The 21,467-nt window shown below is 45.8% G+C and overlaps 1 protein-coding gene across 3 annotated transcripts in view; it reads right to left on the bottom strand.

Moving 5' to 3' along the window:
* The window catches only part of Syn1 (Syntrophin-like 1), an 897,245-nt gene that overhangs the window by 853,084 nt on the left and 22,694 nt on the right, over positions 1 to 21,467 (bottom strand). For all 3 annotated transcript variants that reach the window (XM_033475740.2, XM_033475741.2, XM_076528684.1), the window contains exon 2: positions 15,728 to 16,322. In XM_033475740.2, coding sequence (XP_033331631.2) covers positions 15,728 to 16,322 — 595 coding nt within the window. The remainder of the gene's footprint in view (positions 1 to 15,727; positions 16,323 to 21,467) is intronic.

The following is a 21,467-nucleotide window of genomic DNA, read 5'->3' as shown; positions in this document are numbered from 1 at the left end:
AATTTCAAGTCCGACGCTTTGCAATTGCGTAAAAAAGACGTTCAACTACAATTGAAATTTATTTTAATATTCCTTTTCCAAAGAGAACACGTTTTCTATCCTCCTCCAAACTTCTCCGGGCTAACTTTTGCCCCCGACCAACCCCTACAATAAGCCAGTCCCTTTAACATTTAAACAAAGTTCGAGTCGTTCGTTCCGGTTTTAAAAAGACGTTATACCGCTTTCAAATTTATTCGAATACTTTACGGCAGGGTTGCCACTATTCCCGAAGTACAGTAAAATGTCTCTCTTACTGACGCTCAGATTGTCCACTACATTGGATAATTTGGGAAGAGGAGATACGATTATTCGAGCCTTGCAGCTCGTTTTTATGGTCGTTGACAATTCGTACCATAAATTGGAGAACATGCAAGGGTTACTATAAACTGCTGTAACTTTGCGAGAAAAAATCGTAGCCGAGTTCCTCTTTTTTTAAATTAAAGGGGAAAGATCGAACTTCGTTCTGACGTGAACGGCATCTCGGACAAAAATTGTCCAAAGTCCGTGCGATTCGTCGAACTCGACGATACGACGTATGACGTATGATGAACATGGCTTCGTATTTAAAAGGTTACAGCAGCGAGGTTGCGTGGAACTTAGAATCTAGATACACTGTCCGAAAGTAGAGGTTTCGAGCTTTAATTTAGAAAAAGAGTCGTTGTCCTAAGGAGATTTTTCACGGAGCTATCGTCAGTCGAAGCTGACGAATGCGCATTTCGTCAAACTTGGCAATTTTCGATGTGACAAACATGGTTTCACATTTAAAGGGTTACAGTGGCGAGGGTGCATCAAACTTAAAATTCATAGTACAGTATTTGAAAGTAGAGGTTTCAAGCTTTAATTTAAAAAAAGAGTCATCGTCCTGAGGTGATCTTTCGCGGAGATATTGTCGCTCGAATTTGGCCAATTAACATCCATTTTTCTGTGCTGTGCTCGTGTCACGTGGCCTACGAATTGCCTTCGAATCGTGTCACGTCAAACTTAAAATTGAGCAGAACTATCTTAAAGTAAAGGTTTCAAGCTTTAATTTAAGAGGAAGATCATTATTCCACGATGATTTTTCGCGGAGTTATCGTCATTGAAAGTTGGCCAATTTGTATCCATTTTTCTACGCTATGCTCGTATCACGTGGCCTCACATTTAAAGAGCTGCAGTGACGAGGGCACATGAAACATTAAAAATCCAGATACACTGTCCGAAAGTAGAGATTTAGAGTTTTAATTCAAAAAAAGAGTCGTTGTTCTAAGGTGATTTTTCGCGGAATTATCGTCGCTCGAAGTTGTCCTCTGTTAGAACTCGATGTCTCGCTTCCAAGTACAGTAATGTCTCCCTAATTGTGCGCTCAGATTGTGCAGAAAATGGACAATTTGGGAAGAGGAGATACGATTATTCGGGCCTTGCAGCTGGTTTTTATAATTGTGGACAATTTGTAACTATAAAAATAAACCGCAAGTCTCGAATAATCGTATCTCCTGTTCCCATATTGTCCATTTTTATGGACAATCTGAGCGTCAGTTAGAGAGACATTACGAAGACAATTCCACGAAGACAATTTCCGCTCGCTGTGATTCAGCTCTTCGGATCTATCTCGTGGTCTTCGGTTTACCGGTTCGAACGGACGGGCGAAGAGCAATCTGATCTCGATATCCGATAATAGAGTTTCACGGAGAGAGCCTGTTTTGGGATAATTTTGTCCCAAGGACCAGTGTAGATAAGAGAGGCATTTTCACTTTCGTCGACCGGCTCGGCAGGAAAACTTCGGAAGGCAAGAGAGGCGCCCGGAAGTTCTTCGCGGCAAGTTCTTGCCGGCTGCGAAATCGCGGCGGCGAGATCGCACGCTCGAATCAATCTTTTCCCGAAACAATCCGCTCCCCCGGATGATTCGGTCCGACGAGCGCCCGTTCATACGCGGCGAAAGCGAAAGAACTCGAACGAAGACGAACGAGAAAGAACCCCGAGAGAAAGAAACCGGCGGCGGGGGTGGGGGAAGGGTGGGGGAAGGGTGGAGGAACGGGCCGATACAATAAATCAGGCTAAATCTCGAAGGCGGCGGAGCAATAAATTCGGCTTCGTTTATCAGGGAGTAACTTCTATTCGATTTCTCCTCGGGAAGCCCTTTCGGAAACTTTGTCAGGCTGATGGGGAGGGGGGGGGGGGGGGCAACTTGACTGCAATTTGACCCCGTGGAGCCGGAAGTTTTCGGCGGGATCTCCGCTTAAACGGACCGAGGGGAGCGGCCCGGTCGCTCGCGAACGCTTCTCTGTCAGGCCGGGTCCCGATGAAAATCCTCGGGTAATGTATTCCGAAGCCTTCTTTCCTTCTCGCGCGCCCTTCGGCCCTCCGCGCCGCCTCGTTCGATCCCGAACAGGGGGTCACTGCCGCCCCTTGCGCCCCGCCGCCGCCGCTCGCTTCTTCCTGGCACGCTCCTCTTCCTCGGCCTCGTCTCTCTTCCCCTTTTATTTCTCTCTGGATATTCCGCTCTTCTTCATAATTCCTTTCCTATCCGACCGCAGTAAATTCTCCCCTATTGATGCTCGGCTTGCAAACAAAAGTGGACAATTTCAGAAGAGAATACGATTATCCGAGCCACGCGGCTCGTTTTTATAGAGTTCTTGGCAATCGGGGACTATGACGAGGAGCCGCGATGCTCGAATCATCGTGTCTTCTCGTCGAGAAATTGTCCATATCTGCTTACAAGCTGAGGGACAATTGGAGGGAAATTATTGTAATTGGTTCTTCATCCTTTTCTGTCACTTTCTTCTTGGAACTCTTCTCTCCATTCTCTCTCTCTCTCTCTCTCTCTCTCTGTGAATATCTTTGTTTTTCTTCTCCCTCTTCGTAACTCTCTCTCTCTCTCTCTCTCTCTCTCTCTCTCTCTCTGAATATCTTTGTTTGTCATCTCCCTCTTCGTAACTCCCCCCCCCTCTCTCTCTCTCTCTCTCTCTCTGTGAATATCTTTGTTTTTCTTTTTCTCTTCGTAACTCTCTCTCTCTCTCTCTCTCTCTCTCTTTCTTTCTCTCTCTCTCTCTCTTTCTCTCTCTCTCTCTCTGAATATCTTTGTTTGTCATCTCCCTCTTCGTAACTCTCTCTCTCTCTCTCATTTTGTTCCTCATCTTGCTGTACAGACTCCCTTCTTACAGCCTCCTTTTTCTCTCTCTTCTCTTCTCCCTCTTCTTACAGACATTCGCAGTTTCCTCTCGCGATTCGTTCTTTTTTTCTTACCGTTCAATATTTCCTACTCCTTTTCATGACTCTTTTTTCTATCGATCATTTTCTATCGCTCTTCACGATCATCCTTTTCTTTCCACGACTTCGCTTCTCCGCTTGTTTCTGCATCTTTTTATAGCTCTTGTTAAGACGCTCCTCTCTTCTCTCGAGCAATTTCTACCTTCCTTCTCGATCCTCCTTTTGTCTTCCCCAGCCCACATCTCCATTTCATTCTGCATCATTTTGTACCTTTTCTGAAGATTCTCTCTCTCTCTATCTCTCTCTCTTAGAATATTTTCTTTCTCCTTCGATTCGTCCTAGTCCCGCAAAATAACACGTCAGAAAGGTTATCCAGTGAGCCCCGTCTTAATCGCGGTGATAAAAGAACGATTACGTACAGTATATACACATTGTCCCATAATTATGTTAACACCCGGGAAGGGGAGATTCCCGAGATCATTTCAAGAAACTTTCTCCTTAGCGAAAATGCGATCCGCGGCTTCGTTTACGAGTTATCAACGAAAAACGCGGACCAATCGGAAAGCGAGCGCGGCCTGCGCTCCGCCCTCGCGTCGCGCTGACCCTACGACGCAGCGGCAGTGGCCGCGAGGGCGGGACGTCAGCCGCGCGCGACCTCTCATTGGCCACTGTTCGATCGTTAATAACTCGTAAACGAAGCCTCGGATCGCAATTTCGCAAAGGAAAAAGTTGCTTCGAATGACCTAAGGAATCGCCTCCTTCCGAGTATTAACATAATTACGGGATAGCCTGTCTATACGTATCAGATAGTTGCAGGAAAGGTTTCCATCTGTCGGAGAGCGCCAGAGGTGGCCGCCAGAGTACCATCGTCTCTGTCACAGCAGCCTCTCTTTCCTCTCTCTCTCTCTCTCTCTCTTCTCTTTCCATATCCCTCCACGATGCTCGTCCCTTCTCGTTCGCCTATTTCTCGCGTCGCTCTCGCTCGGCCGTCCACGCCCACGCCTCGTCCTCCACCTTAGCATCGGAGAGCGCAGGGTATCGCATTCCACGCATCGGCCACGCGAAACTGGCAACCGGCCGAAACCGGAGGAAGAGCGGAAAGGAGAACGGCGCGAGTAAGTGTACACGGGACTGTCCCCCGCGCACGCCGATACGTGCCGCGCGAGGAGTCGTGCGAGCCACCGAAAGCGTCTGAATAAAAGAATACCTGTCGCGTACCCGGCGCGGCGGGACGCGGCGGCGAGGGACCTCACGTGTGTCCTCGCGCTTTCAGAGGACCCGGCCCGGCCTGCTCTGATCGATCCGGACCGGTTCGACCGGATCGCATCGGGCATCTGATCTTCGGATTCGATGCAACCACGGTTCCCCGCGATGCGATGCGATACGATTTGCCTCGGCCGCTCCTCTTGCATCCGTCTGCCGGTTTCCTCGTTCCATCGTTCGTCGCCGATTTTCATGGACAATTGTATCCCGTGCATTCTGAACAATTTGAATCCATTTCTTCTTCGAATTATTGGAAAATAACCGACTCGAAGCCGAGAAAAATACCCCACCCGAACCTGAGAAAAATATCCGGCCCGACCTAGCCCGAACCCGAGGAAAATACTCGACCCAAAGCCGAGAAGAATACTCGGCCCGACCTGACCCGAAGTCGAGAAAAATAACCGACTCGAAGCCGAAAAAAATACCCGACCCGAACCCGAGAAAAATATCCGGCCCGACCTAGCCCGAACCCGAGGAAAATACTCGACTCAAAGCCAAGAAAAATACTCGGCCAGATCTGATCCGAATCCAAGGAAAATAACCGACTCGAAGCCGAAAAAAATACCCGATACGAACCCGAGAAAAATATCCGGCCCGACCTAGCCCGAACCCGAGGAAAATACTCGATTCAAAGCCGAGAAGAATACTTGGCCCGACCTGACCCGAAGTCGAGAAAAATAACCGACTCGAAGCCGAAAAAAATACCCGATCCGAACCCGAGAAAAATATCCGGCCCGACCCGATCCGAACCCGAGGAAAATACTCGACTCAAAGCCGAGAAAAATACTCGGCCCGATCTGGCCCGAATCCAAGGAAAATGCTCGGCCCGATTTGAGCCGAATCCAAGGAAAATACTCGGCCCGATTTGACCCGAATCCAAGGGAAATACTCGACAAAAAGCCGAGAAAAATATTTAAATTGGTCAATAAGTCGTTGTGTTTCGTTGCTGGACAGATGTGTTTGCAATCCATTGGGAAAAACGCGATGGCTGATAGGACAAGCCGATATTTCAAGTAATAGATTTGCGAATTTGACCTCTTTAGCGTCGCTCGTAAATGTAATTGAACAAACGAAAGTTTGAAACGTGAGAGCAAATTGATGCGATTTTGGTAAGATTTCGGAGGAACAGTTGCGAATTCCTAGCGAAAGATTAATTATTGATAGATTGGTAAAGACGCGAGCTAAGAGATAAACGTTTTATTTAATAAGTTAATAATATATATTGAGAATATTAAAACAGCTACGATATACATATCTATCCCGACGCATCGCAGCGAGACGATACGGAACAATATCTGCAACAGTTGCGGCGGCGTGGCGTACGAATTGGGCCAACGACGCGAAAGTCTCCTAATTAGCTACTTTCGGTCCGGGCAGCTCATTAGCAAACTATGCCCACCGAAGAGAATGACGCCGACGGAGGCACCATGGAGGCCGGAAGTCGAACGAGAAATGGATCAGAATTTAGGAGATAGGTAGCTGTATCGAGAGCGGGGCTGCTCGGGTCCTCGACATTTCGGGTTCGTGTCGGGCCGGGTATTCTTCTCGGGTTTGGGTCGGGCCGGGTATTTTTTCGGTTTTTGTCTCAGGTTCGGGATGGCTATTTTTCCTCGAGTTCGGGTCGGGTCGGGCCTGATATGTTTCTCGGCTTTTTGTCGAGTATTTTCCTTGTATTCGGGTCAGATCGGGCCGAGTGTTTTTCTCGGGTTCGGATCGGGTATTTTTTTCGACTTCTAGTCGGTTACTTTCTTCGGGTTCGGGTCAGGTCGGGCCGGATATTTTTCTCGGGTTCGGATCGGGTATTTTTTTCGACTTCTAGTCGGTTATTTTCCTCGGGTTCGGGTCAGGTAGGGCCGGATATTTTTCTCGGGTTCGGATCGGTTATTTTTTTCGACTTCTAGTCGGTTAGTTTCCTCGGGTTCGGGTCAGATCGGGCCGAGTATTTTTCTCGACTTCGTGTCGGGCCGGGTATTTTTCTCGGGCTCGGCTCGGGCCGAGTTTTCTCCCGGCTAATGGTTAGCAATTTTCCTCAAGTTCGGGTCGGGTCGGGCATATTTCTCGGGTTCGGGTCGGCTATTTTCCTCGGGCTCGAATCGGGTCGCGAAAATTCGCGACGCTCGGGCATCCGATAATTTCGGTTCGCGTCGAACCCGATCGCCGACCCGATCAACCGGCCATCCCTAATCGGGAGGGGCGATTTCGCGACGCGGGATTGCGCGTGCCGCGTCCTGGATCGACCGTGAAAGAGGATTGAGGGCTCGAGTGCTCGCGTGGACGGGATGGAAATATTCTGCGGAGACCGCACGCGATCATACGAGGCGTAACGAGCTGTCGGGCTCGGTCATTCACGGCCGGGAGAGTTTTCATCGGGCTGGGAAAGGGATTTCGGTAAACGGTCGGGGGGGGAGGGGGCTCGAAATGGCTCAATAACGAGACCGTTCTCCGGCGGCGCCAGTTTTCGGGGTGCGCGAGGCTTTTCAGACTAGGAGAAAATAACGGGCCACGGATGCGTTCGCGTGCATACAATCGGTTCGTCTCTGCGCCGCGGCACGGCAGCGCGGTGCAGCGTAGTGCAGCGTGGTGCAACGCGCGGCGGTGCACGGTGCAGCACGGCGCGCCAGCAGCCTGAAAGCCCCGGAGCGGCTCTGAACGCCGGAGTGCACACGAGGCTACGCGCACAGACACCAAGACAACCTGCACTGGGTGTCAAGAAAGTAGTGCCAGGCACCGATTCTATGCACCGTGATCTATCCCGTCTGGGTTTCAATTACTTGTCCGCGGATTCGATGCGTTTACGAAATACGTGAATACGAAATACAGTAATGTCTCTCTAATTGACGCTCGGATTGTCCAGAAAAATGGACAATTTAGGGAGAAGAGAGACGATTGTTCGATCCTCGCGGTTCATTTTTATAGTCACGAATTGTCGACAACTATACAAACGAGCTGCAAGACTTGAATAATCGTATATCTCCTTTTCCAAAATTGTCCAGTTTTCTGCACAATCTGAGCGCACAATTAGAGAGATATTACTGTACTTGGAAGCGAGACATCGAGTTCTAACAGAGGACAACTTCGAGCGACGATAAGTCAACGAAAAATCACCTCGGGACGATGGCTCTTTTTTTAAATTAAAGCTCGAAACCTCTACTTTCGGACAGTGTATCTGGATTTTTAATGTTTCATGTGCCCTCGTCACTGCAGCTCTTTAAATGTGAGGCCACGTGACACGAGCATAATATAGAGAAATGGATACAAATTGGACAACTTCAAGTGACGATAACTCCGCGAAAAATCATCGTAGGATAATGATCTTCCTCTTAAATAAAAGCTTGAAATCTTTACTTTAAGATAGTTGTACTCGATTGTAAGTTTGATGCACCCTCGCCACTGTAACCCTTTAAATGTGAAGCCATATTTGTCATATCGAAAATTGCCAAGTTTGACGAAAGGCGCATTGGTCAGCTTCGACTGACGATAGCTCCGAGAAAAATCACCTTAGGACAACGACTCTTTTTTTAAATTTAAGCTTGGAACCTCTACTTTTAGACACTATACTATGAATTTTAAGTTTTATGCATCCTCGCCACTGTAACCCTTTAAATGTGGAACCATGTTTGTCATATCGAAAATTGCCAAGTTTGACGAAAAGCGCATTGGTCAGCTTCGATTGACGATAGCTCCGAGAAAAATCACCTTAGGACAACGACTCTTTTTCTAAATTAAAGCTCGAAACCTCTACTTTCGGACAGTTTATCTATATTTTAAGTTCCACGCAACCACCTACTGTAACCCTTTAAATGCAAGGCGATGTTCATCATACGTCATACGTCGTATCGTCGAGTTCGACGAATCGCACGGGCTTTGGACAATTTTTGTCCGAGATGCCGTTCACGTCAGAACGAAGTTCGATCTTTCCCCTTTAATTTAAAAAAAGAGGAACTCGGCTACGATTTTTTCTCGCAAAGTTACAGCAGTTTATAGTAACCCTTGCAGGTTCTCCAATCTATGGTGCGAATTGTCAACGACCATAAAAACGAGCTGCAAGGCTTGAATAATCGTATCTTCTCTTCCCATATTGTCCATTTTTGTGGACAATCTGAACGTCAGTTAGGGAGACATTACTGTACGTCGAATACGAAACGGAAATGACGTTAGAATAGTTCGAGGATAATGTTACATTATTTTCAGCTCATTAGGATCGTTAAAGGAACAGAGAAATTTGCATGCAACTCGCATTCCTCGCGGATTAGCTTGGACAGTTTTTATTTTGCGCAATGATCCGCGGTCTTTTAAATACTTTCAGCCGAAAATTCAACAACGTTCGAAGGCTGCGAGGCTCCCGATCTTTCGCTTAATTCGATTTCTTCTATTCGGTCTCCGTCTAATTTCTCTCCTATTTAATTTCTCGAGGTTCAGAGAACTCGGGAGGCACGCGATGCAGAAAGGGACTCTTGATCTTGCTAATTTAATACAGGCACAGGCACACGGGGAGATAACTGCATTGAATCGCATAATGGCGCGCGAATGCCACGCCTAATTCTCCGCATCGTAACTCCTCTGTCGAGGATTTCATTATTGCATAGACGCACGCTTTTAATAAGCGTCGAAAAATTACGCGAGACGAAAGATCGTGCGCGTCGATTGCGATAGAAAAAGAGAACACGAAATGGAAAAGTTCTTTCTTCTTTCCGCGATACCTAAACTCCGCGAACTACAGTAATAATGTCTCCCTAACTGACGCTCAGATTGTGCAGAAAAATGGACAATGTGGGAACAGGAGATACGATTATTCCGGCTTTGCACCATTTTTTTTAAATAATCGTTGACAATCGGTAACTATAAAAACAAGTCGCAAGGCTCGAATTCGCAAGGCTCCTCTTCCCAAATTGTCCACAAGTATGGACAATTTGGGAAGAGGAGATACGATTATTCGAGGCTTGTAGACCGTTTTTATAGTTGTTGAGAATCAGTGACCATAAAAACGGCCCGAAAAGCTCTAATATTCGCATCTCCTTTCCCGACATTGTCCATTTTCGTGGACAATCCGAGCGTCAATTAGAGAGACAATACTGTATCCACGATATTTTGGCGCAACGAAAATGAACGAAAACGAACAGTTTCTCCGACGCTCGCGAAACATAGAAATCGAATGAGAAAAGTCTCCTTTTCCTGTCTAAAATCTGCGATCCACTCGCGACACAGATTCGCGCAATTTTCGCGAGAGCTCTGCGAGCAGGCGGCGCATTTTCGTCACGGCATTTTATGTCACGCTTTCAAATAGACAGATACGTACACGCGAACGTTACATCGTGCGAACGTTTGACCGATTTCGAATGAGTTTCGCGTCGAAATTCCGTGGGGGCAGGTCCGAGGAGGATAGTTTTCCCGACACCGTGTAGAGCGGACGCGCGTCGTCCCTCGCAACTAAATGCAAAGTGCGCGCTCGCGGGGTCGGACAGGAGCGGGAGCGAGCGTGTGCAGTCTGTGCACAGATCGGGGGTGGCGTGCGCGCCCGCGTTGCACTTCACTGGGCAGGCCTGTGTCTCCCGCTCGTCGGAGATTCGTACGAGAAACAAACGATAGCCGGTCACAAAGGAAGCAAAATAACGGGCCGTGGAGAAGAAAAGGCGGCCAGATGAGGGGCGAAACGGTGGGGAGAGGGAGGGAGGGAGAGAGAAAGGAAAAGCGAGGGGAAGAGAGAAATGAAAAGAGAAGGAAAGGGTGAAAGAGCGAAAGAGAGAAACGAAGAGAGAGGGAAAGGGTGAGAGAGCGAGAGAGAGAAGGAGCGAGAGAGAGAAATGAAAAGAGTGGAGAAGGGTGAAAGAGCGAGAGAGAAACCAAAAGAGAGGGAAAGGGTGAAAGAGCGAAAGAGAGAAACGAAAAGCGAGGGAAAGGGAGAAAAAGCGAAACGAAGAAAGAGGGAAAGAGAGAAATAAAAGGAGAGGGAAAGGGTGAAAGAGCGAAAGAGAGAAATAACGAGAGAGAGAAATGAAAAGAGAGCGAAAGAGAGAAAGAGCGAGAGAGAGAAATGAAAAGAGAGCGAAAGAGAGAAAGAGCGAGAGAGAGAAATGAAAAGAGAGCGAAAGAGAGAAATGAAAAGAGAGCGAAAGAGAGAAAGAGCGAGAGAGAGAAATGAAAAGAGAGGGAAAGGGAGAAAGAGCGGAACAAAGAAAGAGCGAAAGAGAGAAACGAAGGGAGAGGGAAAGGGAGAAAGAGCAAAACAAAGAGAGAGAGCGAAAGAGAAATAAAAAAGCTGAAAAAGAGGGGAAGGGCGAAAGAGAGGAACGAAGGGAGAGAGAGAGAAAGAGTCGGCGAACGAGAGAAGGAGGGAAAAAATAGAAAAAGCGCGAGGACACAGAGGCGAGGGGAAGAGGGGAGCGGCATTTAACGCTTCAGGCAGTAGGTGCACGCTCTCTCGCCGACCTTTCACCCCCGCCGGTTCTTTCAGGCTCACACTTTTTGATAATGCTGCGTCCGGAGGCGGCGTACGATGGCGCGGGAGTTCGCGCGGAAGCAGCAAAGTCGCTGATTTCCGTTCTCCGGGCCGGGACGGGAGGTGGTGGGGGGAAGAAAGGAGTCGTCGAGCTTTTTTCTCGCGACGGTGCCTATGACGAGCGACCCGAAACGCGTGAACCCCGAACGAGGAATTAATCCAGCTAAAAGCTCTCGCTCGCCTCGGACACGCTACGACCTTCTCTCTCTCTCTCTCTCTCTCTCTCTTGTCTCTCTTCGCCCTCTGCACCCTTCGTACGCCCCCGTTTTTGTCCCCGCCCGTGTTTCTACGCCCGTTTCTCCGCGACTTCGCAGCTCCCCCCGCTCGAAATAACACGGGAACCGTACGCGAGGAGACCCAAAGAGACGCGGAATTCGATATTAAAACGACCGAGACACGCCGCCAGCCGAGAATCCCCGCGCCGGGAACTTAATGCGCCGTGTACTCGGGGCTAATTCGAGCGAAAACCTCGTTAATGTCCTCCGTCCCCTCCACCAGCGGCCTCGCGCGCCATCCTTCCCCCACTCCCGGCGCGCCGCGAGAAGGTTGCCCGCTCGCCAGCTACTGCTCTCCACGCTCTCGCCCCCACTCCTCGCCGAACGCGAACGTTTCGCCGTTTGAGTTAACGCGCGACCGGCTAAACGAATCTAAGCGCGAGAACTGAGGCGCGAGCTGCCCCCGGAAATCGGCAGACTCGAACTTAACCGGCGGCAACGGCAGCGACCTAATTTTCGGAACGCGTTCCGACCATTAATTATACGCCAGCCAAAGTTCAAAGGCGAGCCCCCGGGGGGCCTCCGCGCAATTATCGAGTCAGTTTGTTTGCGCCCGGATCAGTTTTACCGACTGGACCCCGTTGCGGCCGAGAGAAAGAGAGAGATCGGCTGCCGCCTTTCTAATACGACTTCCCGCCGCGACGTACGACGGATTTAGAAGGAACGATTCGTCCCCACCGATCAACCCCTTGCCGATCTCTTTGAAACGGCCGCAAGTTGCGCCAATTATTGGCCCGCGGATTTTACGCGTTCGGGGAAGGATTGATTGGACGCGGTTTAACGATGGATTTACGGAGCACAAGATACAGCTGTTGAGTATTAGCCCTTCGCGATCGAGTAGCGACTCCGTGGCATCATTAAAAAATGTTTATGTCACGTTTCAAAATAATTCTTACATCGGCAGAATTTAGATTTGGAACGTTGTTGAAAGTATAGCCGTTGTGTAAGTCGCAAGACTCGATTTCACGCGCGTAAAATGCGCTCTGTTGTATAATATATAATAATATATAATAGTATAATGTAATATAATATAATATAATATAATAATATATATAATATAATATAATATAATATAATATAATATAATATAATATAATAATATATATAATAATATATATAATAATATATTTTAGATTTATAGTTGAAGTGGCTTCGAGTGCAAAGGGTTAGTATTATAAAAGTGACGATAAGACGTTTATTCTTTGATTTTGAACGAGTGTTATTGTATTATAACATTTGATTTGAAGGTCTCCATTCGATCCCTCAAACTTGGTTAAATTGAACTGAATTGATAAAAAAAATAGAGGATCTACGAAAGGCATTTTCCAAAATTTTCCTTATAGACTCGGATAAGAAAGTTAAAATACGAGGATTTTTTCATTCTTCCTTTTCATTCCAAGTATGTAATAGCAAAATTTAAAAAAAAAGTAGCTTCTCAGCCATCGCCTAGTAGACTGCTCTGTCATCTAAAAAATAATTCAGGTCACCCAGTTCAGTCCTCAAAAAATTATAAATTATACAGTTCTCAAAAATTCGTTTTAAAAGGTGTACGAACACTTTCGTAAAAAGTGCCACAAATGGTAAATGGCACAATTGTAGATCGTGCAAATGTGGTAAATTTTACAATGATTGTAAAAAGGCCACAATGCCCTTAAATTTGCTAGAATTGCTATCACCGATCGAATCGAAACCGGAGCAACGTTGAAACCGATTTCTTCTACCAGAAACCGCGATGAATTCCGATTTATCAACGTGCTCGTTCGTATCAGAAGTGCGCACAGAATCCGCAGAACAACCGAGAATACTAAGCCAAGAATGCTAAGCGATCGAGGTCCCTAACACGTTGAATACCACGGGGGTCACCGGTGACCGGCGCGCCCAAATTGATAAAAATATACATAATTTCAAACAAATGACAATATCTAAAATTTTGTATTATTACCATCGTCAATTCAAACAGTGACCGAACAGTGTCGCAATTAACATGTCAAACATGGTTATACACCGTAACTTATCTATTACAGATAATATTTCAGCATTATACAGGGTGTCCGAAAAATGTCTCGCAATCAGAAAGTGGCGGGTTCCTCGGGTCATTCGAAGCAAATTTTTACTTTACAAAAATTTTCTCCGAGGCACCGTTAACGAGTTATCAACGAAAAACAGTGACCAATGAGAGGCGAGCTCGGCTGGCGCGAGGCGACCGAGCCAACGAGCGGAACCGGGCTTCGTGCGCTGGTTGGCTGGGCCGCCTCGCGTCAGCCGCGCTCGATTCTTATTGGTCACTGGTTTTTCGTTAATAACTCGTTAACGGTGCTTCGGAGAACATTTTTGTAAAGGAAGAAGTTGCTTCGAATGATCCGAGGAATCCGCCATTTCCGGGTTGCGAGATATTTTTGGGACACCCTGTATATAATAATGTATTATATTAATATATAATAACAATATATATAACAAGAAAAAATATTGAGATAAGTTGAAATATATTTCATACATATTTCAACTTATTTCGATATTTTTAATATATTACATAATATATATAATATTATACATATAATAAAATATATAATATAATAATAATATAATATGATATATATATATAATAGAAATAATAATAATAATATATATATATATTATTATTATTATTATTATTTCTATTATATATATATATCATATTATATTATTTCTATTATTATATTATATATTTTATTATATATATAATATTATATATATATATATATATATATATGTACATATATATATATATATATATATATATATATATATCTTGGCGCATAAAAGAGCCGCGACCGATTTTCGCGACGGACTCATACATGGCAGCTCGCTGGCAACACTCGAGACACGAATCGGTTTGCACGGCCGACGAATCGGAGAAGATCATTCAGGATCGAGAATCGGTCCATCGCGTAGAAGAAGTACAATCCCTTGAAAGGAGCAGCGCCGAACCTTTTCGAACCTTTTCGCACACTAATCGACCTACGGCGGTCGCTCCGCCGGGCCCGTTTTCATCGGAGAGCGTCGTCAGCGGCTCAGAGCATGATTCTTCGTCGGCGAGAGAAGGGTCAAGCTATGTGTTCCGCTTCGATGGGAACCGATAAAAAGGGGACGGCTCAATTTTCGCTGCTCGACTTCCTCCGCCAGTGGTTTGCGCCCTGCCTCCTCCTACTTCTCTTAGCATTGTACGCCGCGAGTTCTGAATTGCTTGCACAGTGCTGTTATACGGGCACGAATTTGTCTAAATGTACTACTCGACGTTGCACCCGAAAACGATATTTGTCCCTATGGTAACGCGTGAACGAGAGACGCGGTTGCTATGGATATTGTTGTAATAATAACGAGTCCTGCAGTTTTATAGATGATAGATTCAAAGTACGATGTGAGTAATCCTTTAATCCTTACGTATACCACCAACCGATTCATGTAAACTTCGGTTGATTCATTCGACTAATTCATATAAATACTAATGCTAGTATTAATATGAATTAGTGATACTAATACTAGTATTAATAATTCATATAAATAGTATATACACGTATATAATATACAGGTTGTCCCAAAATTATGGTATTTCCGAGAGATGAGGGGTTCCCAAGGTGATTTGAAGTAACTTTTTCCTTTACAAAAATGTTCTACGAGGTTTCGTTTACGAGTTATCAACGAAAAACCGCGGACCAATCGGAAAGCGAGTGCGGCCGACGCTCCGCCCTCGCGTCGCGCTGACCCTATGACGCAGCGGCAGCTGTCGCGAGGGCGGACGTCAGCCGCGCGCGACCTCTCATTGGCCACCGTTCGATCGTTAATAACTCGAAAACGAAGCCTCGGAGAAAGATTTTGTAAAGGAGAAAGTTGCTTCGAATAACCTCAAGAGTCTCTAATTTCCCGGAAGTACCATAATTATAGGACATGTATAATAATGTAGAAGATATGTAGTATATAATAATGTATAATGTATATATAATATAAAAAATTTATATCTAGACTACTCCCTTATTGCTCTGCGCGGCACTAATTTATCCGAAACCAAAGGTTCCGGGCAAAAGTAGCTTACTGACATAACCCTCTAATAAGCCTGAAATCAATCGCAATGAATTCTCCGAATCGTCCTTCAGCCCGTGAGCAAAAATGAACAGTTTAGGAAGAGGAGATACGATTATTCGAGCCCTGCTGCTCATTTTTATAATTATTGACTATGAAAAACGAGCCGCTCGAATAATCGTATCCCCTCTTCTCGAATCGTCGACCTTCAAATCTTCTCAATTGTCTATTCTTGTGCCCAATCTGAGCGCCAATTAGGTAGATACAATTAGGGAATATAATCGTATCTTCTCTTCCCAAATTGTCCATTTCTGTTCGCAAGCCGAAGGACAATCGGAGAGAATTGTTCTGACCGCTTCCAAAATCAACGCTCCCGCACCACCAAACGAATCCGATCTCATTCGAGACTCACCTTCGAGTTCAACGACCTTCCCGGCCCTCTTGAGCGCCTTCACCGCCTCGTCGTGGGTCGCCTCGCGCAAATCCTCTCCGTTCACCGCGAGGATCGCGTCGCCGACGTAGAGCTGCTCGGTGGCGTCGGCCGCCATCCCCTTGAATATCTTCGAGATCAGGATCGGCATCTTGTTCTCCTTGCCGCCTTTGATCGAGATCCCGAGGCCGTTGTTGTCGCTTTTAACCACGCGCACGATACGCTTCTGATTCGCGACAGAGTCCGGCACGTCCGGATCGTTCAGGCTGTCGACGTTGTTGTTGTTGATGTTCCCGTTGTTCAATCCGTTGTTCCCGGTCTCGCAGCTCTCGTCCAACGAGATGCTCAGGTAGTCGTCCTCCAGGGAGACGAACACGCGGTACCACTGGCCGCGGACCTGGGTCTCGAGGACCCCGGCCCGACCCGACGCCGACGACGCGGCCGTGGTCGTCGTCGACGAGGACGAGGACGACGTCGCCGCCGACACCACCGAGCCGAGGCCCATCACTCCCATCGCCGAAGTCGGTTGTCCGCTGCCGCACAGCTCCACCATTTCGATTTCCTCGCAAGCTGCACGCTGTGAACAGAACAAATACTTCGGTCAGCAACGTTCTGTCATCTTCTGTCGTCCCGCAAGCCTTAGTCTATCGCAGCGATGGCGAACCTTCTTCAGAAGGGGTCTCAAGAATTTCCTTCATTATTTTATAAATATATATATTAATATAATTATATTAATTATATTAATATAATTATAATTATATACATATTAATATATTATTTTTAATATAATTATATTAATTATATATATATATATATATATATTAGCTCGGGGGTCGCTAAGTCAACGGCGTCACTTCAAAAAGGGGTGGGGAGCATGGTTAAACACTACTCTTCTCGATTCTCACTTTTAAAATTCTCTACAAAGTTTACGTTTACCTTAGCTCGGGGGTCACTAAGGCAGTGACGTCACTTCAAAAAGGGGTGGGGAGCGTGTCTCGCAAGCCTTAGTCTATCGTTCTATCGTTCGCAGCGATGGCGAACCTTTTTTGAAAGATTTTGTTCAAATTTTGTTCATTACTTTTTTTAATACTAGCTCGGCGGTCGCTAAGTCAGCGGCGTCACTTCGAAAAGGGGCGGGGAGCATGGTTAAACACTACTCTTTTCGATTCTCACTTTCAAAGTCCTCTACAAAGTTTACGTTTACCTATCTGTCTCGCAACTTTTTACTTTTGCGAACGAAGAGCAAAAAAGTAAAGGTTAAATTGAATAATATAATAAATAATAATAAAGGTCAAGAAAATTGATATAATTAGGGTGACACCGTGTATATCGTGCACAGCTGCACAGAACATGAGCTGGCCGATATGCACTTGGAAATATTATTTTCATAAATTTGTCGTTATATGTATATATGCAGGGTGTCCTAAAATTATTGTATTAGATAGAAAATCAGCTGGCCGACATGCACTTGGAAATATTATTTTTATAAATTTGACGTTATATGTATATATATATATATAATATATATATATATATATATATATATATATATATATAAAATAATATATATATATATATATAAAATAATATATATACTGGGTGCCTAAAATTATTGTATTTCTGGCAACCAAGGGATTCGTAAGATCATTTGAAGTAACTTTTTCCTCAGCGAAAATGCGATCCGTGGCTTCGTTTACGAGTTATTAACGAACAAATGGTGACCAATGAGAAGCGGGATCGGCTGGCGCGTGGCGGCCGAGCCAATGAACGGAACTGGACTCCGTGCGCGCTCGTTGGCTCGGCCGCCGCGCGCTAGCCGAGCTCGCTTCTCATTGGTCAGTGTTTTTCGTTGATAACTCGTGAACGAAGCCTCGGAGAACATTTTTGTAAAGGAAAAAGTTGCTTCGAATGATCTCGGGAACCCCATATTTCCCGAAAATACCATAATTTTGGGATACCCTGTATATAACGTTAAATTTATACAAAAATATTTCTTAGTATTCAAAAATGTTAAGAAAATAAAATATATATGTATACAGAGATGTATATACTTTACTAATAAAATATATATCTATACAGAGACATATATACTTTACTAATAAAATATATATGTACACAGAGATATATATACTTTACTATTTTAATATTTTCGATTGTCTGTACAATCTCTTCTATGACATAAAAAATAAATTTATAAGCAATCGACGCGCGGGTCATTCAAAAAGCCCGCGTGGGTCAGTTACGACCCGCGGGTCATAGGTTCGTCATCGCTGGTCCATCGAGTTCCAGTAATTCGAAGAAAACTAGCCCACAGTGTTCCAAAAACTTTGTACCATCTCTTATAAAAGTCAAACAAACGAAAAGAGTTCCTGTATACCCGTGACCGAAAACACGTGACATAAAACGCCATATGATCGATATCATACAATTCCTCGCCTTAAAATTCGCATTCCCGGCATTCTCTAATCAACGTCTACGAAAATATGCCACGCAAAATCGTCGAATTTTGGTCCCCTAAAAAGAAGTTTAACCAAAAAACACGCGTATCCCGCCGCTAACAATTTCAAACGAAGTCGAAACGCGTCGATCAATATAATAACAGGATAAGATTGAAACGATATACAATAACAACGAACCAGAAAGCTAGTGTCTAAAATTACAACAAAATGGCACGAGGTCGGATCGAAAGGTCAGAGGACACGCGACACGTTCGTCATAAACGGAGATCCGGTGCCGAAAAAAAACTCCAGTCCGAAGACCTCGCGAGAGTGCTCGGAATTTTTTTCCGATCGGAGCGACGGAATCCTAGGTGGCAGTGCGAATGCATTAACCATCGGTCAGTCCGGCCGTAGTATCTGGCCACCGAATCAACTTCGAAGCGTATCGGGAGGGCGGGAGGGGGTGGAGAGGACGGTTAAAAAAAAAAGGATCGGAATCGCGTCATCTCTCGCGACACGTATCAATCGCGTATCCCGGTCGCGATGCGACGCGGATAAATCAATTGTACACACTGTGTCACGGTGAAAAATCGTAATTTGAAAATAATTGATACTGGCCGGCGGCGGGCGACGTGACACGTGACCCCGGCCCTTTTCTCCCGCTGTCCCGCCTTCGGTCGCCCTCCCGCGCCCTCTCTCTCTCTCTCTCTCCCGCGCGCCGTCTATTATTTCCATCAATCCATTTTCACCGAGCAACACACAATGCCGTTAACCGTTAGTCACGGGGAAAATGTCCTACAAAACTGCGGACAACGAGTATAATTGCGTGAAAATTGGGGAACGGCGGCGTCGCTCGCCGCGCCAGCTGCTCACTTTTAATTAATTAAACGTCCCAACGCCGCCGCCGTCGCCGCCGCCGACGCCGCCGTTCTGTCATCGATATCGCGGATATATTTCCATTTAGTTTAACGTTGTCGCGCTCTGCCTTCGAGAGCACGCTAATCGTTTTTTTATTCTTTTTTATTCCGTCGAACCGCCGATCGGTCGATTCTATTTACCTCGTCGGACCAACGATATAACCGACGCTTCGTCGGCCACCGGCTTTCCGCGAACGCTGCGCGCTGCGAGGAACGGACGAAAGTTAAGCGCCGAATATCGACTCTCGAAATATTAAACGGAGACCAACGTGAAACCAATTCCGCGAGAACGAAACGGACTAGTTGGTTAAAATTAACGATAGTACTCTGTCCCTCTCTCTTGCTCTCTTTCTCTCCCTCTCTTTCTCTCTCGCTCTCTTTCTCTCCCTCTCCCTCTCTTTCTCTCTCTCTCGCTTTCTTTCTCTCCATCTCTTTCTCTCTCTCTCCCTCTCTTTCTCTCTCTCTCGCTTTCTTTCTCTCCCTCTCTTTCTCTCTCTCTCGCTTTCTTTCTCTCCCTCTCTTTCTCTCTCTCTCGCTTTCTTTCTCTCCCTCTCTTTCTCTCTCTCTCGCTTTCTTTCTCTTCCTCTCTTTCTCTCGCTGTCTCTCTCTCTCTCGCTCTCTTTCTCTCCCTCTCCCTCGCTCTCTTCTTCTCGCTGTCTTTCTCTCTCTCTCGCTCTCTTTCTCTCCCTCTCCCTCGCTCTCTTCCTCTCGCTGTCTTTCTCTCTCTCGCTCTCTTTCTCTCCCTCTCCCTCTCTTTCTCTCTGTCGCTCTCTTTCTCTCTCTCGCTCTTTTTTCTGCGATATCGCGTCGGACCAGAGATACGAACATTTCGAAACAAGATTTATGAGATACGGACGTTATTGATTACTTTAAAACCGAAGTCGAAGCAGCTATTTTATATTAGTTTGCCGAAATAACTGCGTGACGTTTGTTTTGATCTTCAACGAGTCTTATTGTAATATTTGCTGCGAGTAACGCATGCAGGATGTTTCATAAAACGTACGGTGAAAATATATAGTGTTCCAAAATTATGGTATTTCTGGGAAATGAGGGGTTCCTGAGGTGATTTCAAGTAACTTTTTCCTTTGCGAAAATGCGATCCGCCGCTTCGTTTACGAGTTATTAACGAAAAATGTGGACCAATCGGAGAACGAGCGCGGTCGGCGCTCCGCCCTTGCGGTCAGTGCCGCGTCGCGCCGGCCGTGTGACGTAGCGGTAGTAGTCGCGAGGGCGGAGCGTTAGACGTATGCGATCTCTCATTGGTCCCTGTTTTTTGTTAATAATTCGTAAACCGAGCCTCGGAGAACATTTTCGTAAAGGAAAAAGTTGCTTGAAATGACCTCAGGAACACCCCATTTCCCGGAAGTACCATATAATTTTGGTATACCTAAAATTAATTAATTTTCATTATTTTTATTATTACCTTATTTCTAAATTATGACAAAAATACTTCTCCTACGATTTAGTTTAAAACGCTTGTGAAACGTGTTCATAAATTTCGCACATTTTAGAATAATTCCAGAACAACTTGCCGAAAATAACTGCACCCAGTGCGATCAATAAAAAAAAACGCGTACAAAAATGATCTTAAAAACAGATCGACACAGCTAAGCGGTTAAAGGCACATTTCGTTGTAAAATTGTATCTATATTAATATATTATAATTAATTAATTAATTAATTAATATATTATAATCAATTATAATATATTAATATAATTTAATATAATTAATATAATAATTTCAACCAGAAATTAATAGTCCAACCACAATTATAGACAATAAATAAACCAGTTTCCCACTCAGCTTCCATTTTTATTCGAATTCTTGCACAGGTGTTCCGTCTCCGGCGATCTCCAAAAAAATAGATGGATTATTATGGGAGACAATGTCCTCTGTAGGGCGACACGCAGAGGGTGTAACACGCGCAGCGACCTCATAAGGGTGGTTTCACGGGCGGCAGGTTTAGAGAGAGAGCAAACGGCGAAAGAGGCAATGTTTATCCCGGCACGCTAACAGATTTCTCCGCTCCGCGCCGCGCGGCGCCGCAACAGACATTCAACATCCTGTTCACCCCACCCTGAAAACCACCCCCGTGTGCTTCACGAGCACATTCGGTGCAAGGTGCGTCCCTTTAACGAAAACCGAAAAGAAAAAAAAAAGAGCAAAACGCGATCGCGCGCGCGCGCCTCCCCTCGGTATATTTTCGTATCCGCGTTATCGTAAGCGCGCGGATCCCCCGGGGGCTGAAAGGGTGGCGGCCGCGGCCGCGGCGCCATATTTTTTAACCGACGTATCTTGTCGCGCAGAATTTTTCGTCGGCTACGACCCGCGCTCGAATAATCCGACGGTGTTCGCGCGCGGAATCG

The sequence above is a fragment of the Megalopta genalis genome, chromosome 2, assembly GCF_051020955.1.
Source record: "Megalopta genalis isolate 19385.01 chromosome 2, iyMegGena1_principal, whole genome shotgun sequence".
Lineage (NCBI taxonomy): Eukaryota > Metazoa > Arthropoda > Insecta > Hymenoptera > Halictidae > Megalopta > Megalopta genalis.
Note: the sequence above shows the minus strand (reverse complement) of the source record. Positions and strands in the feature narration are given on the sequence as shown.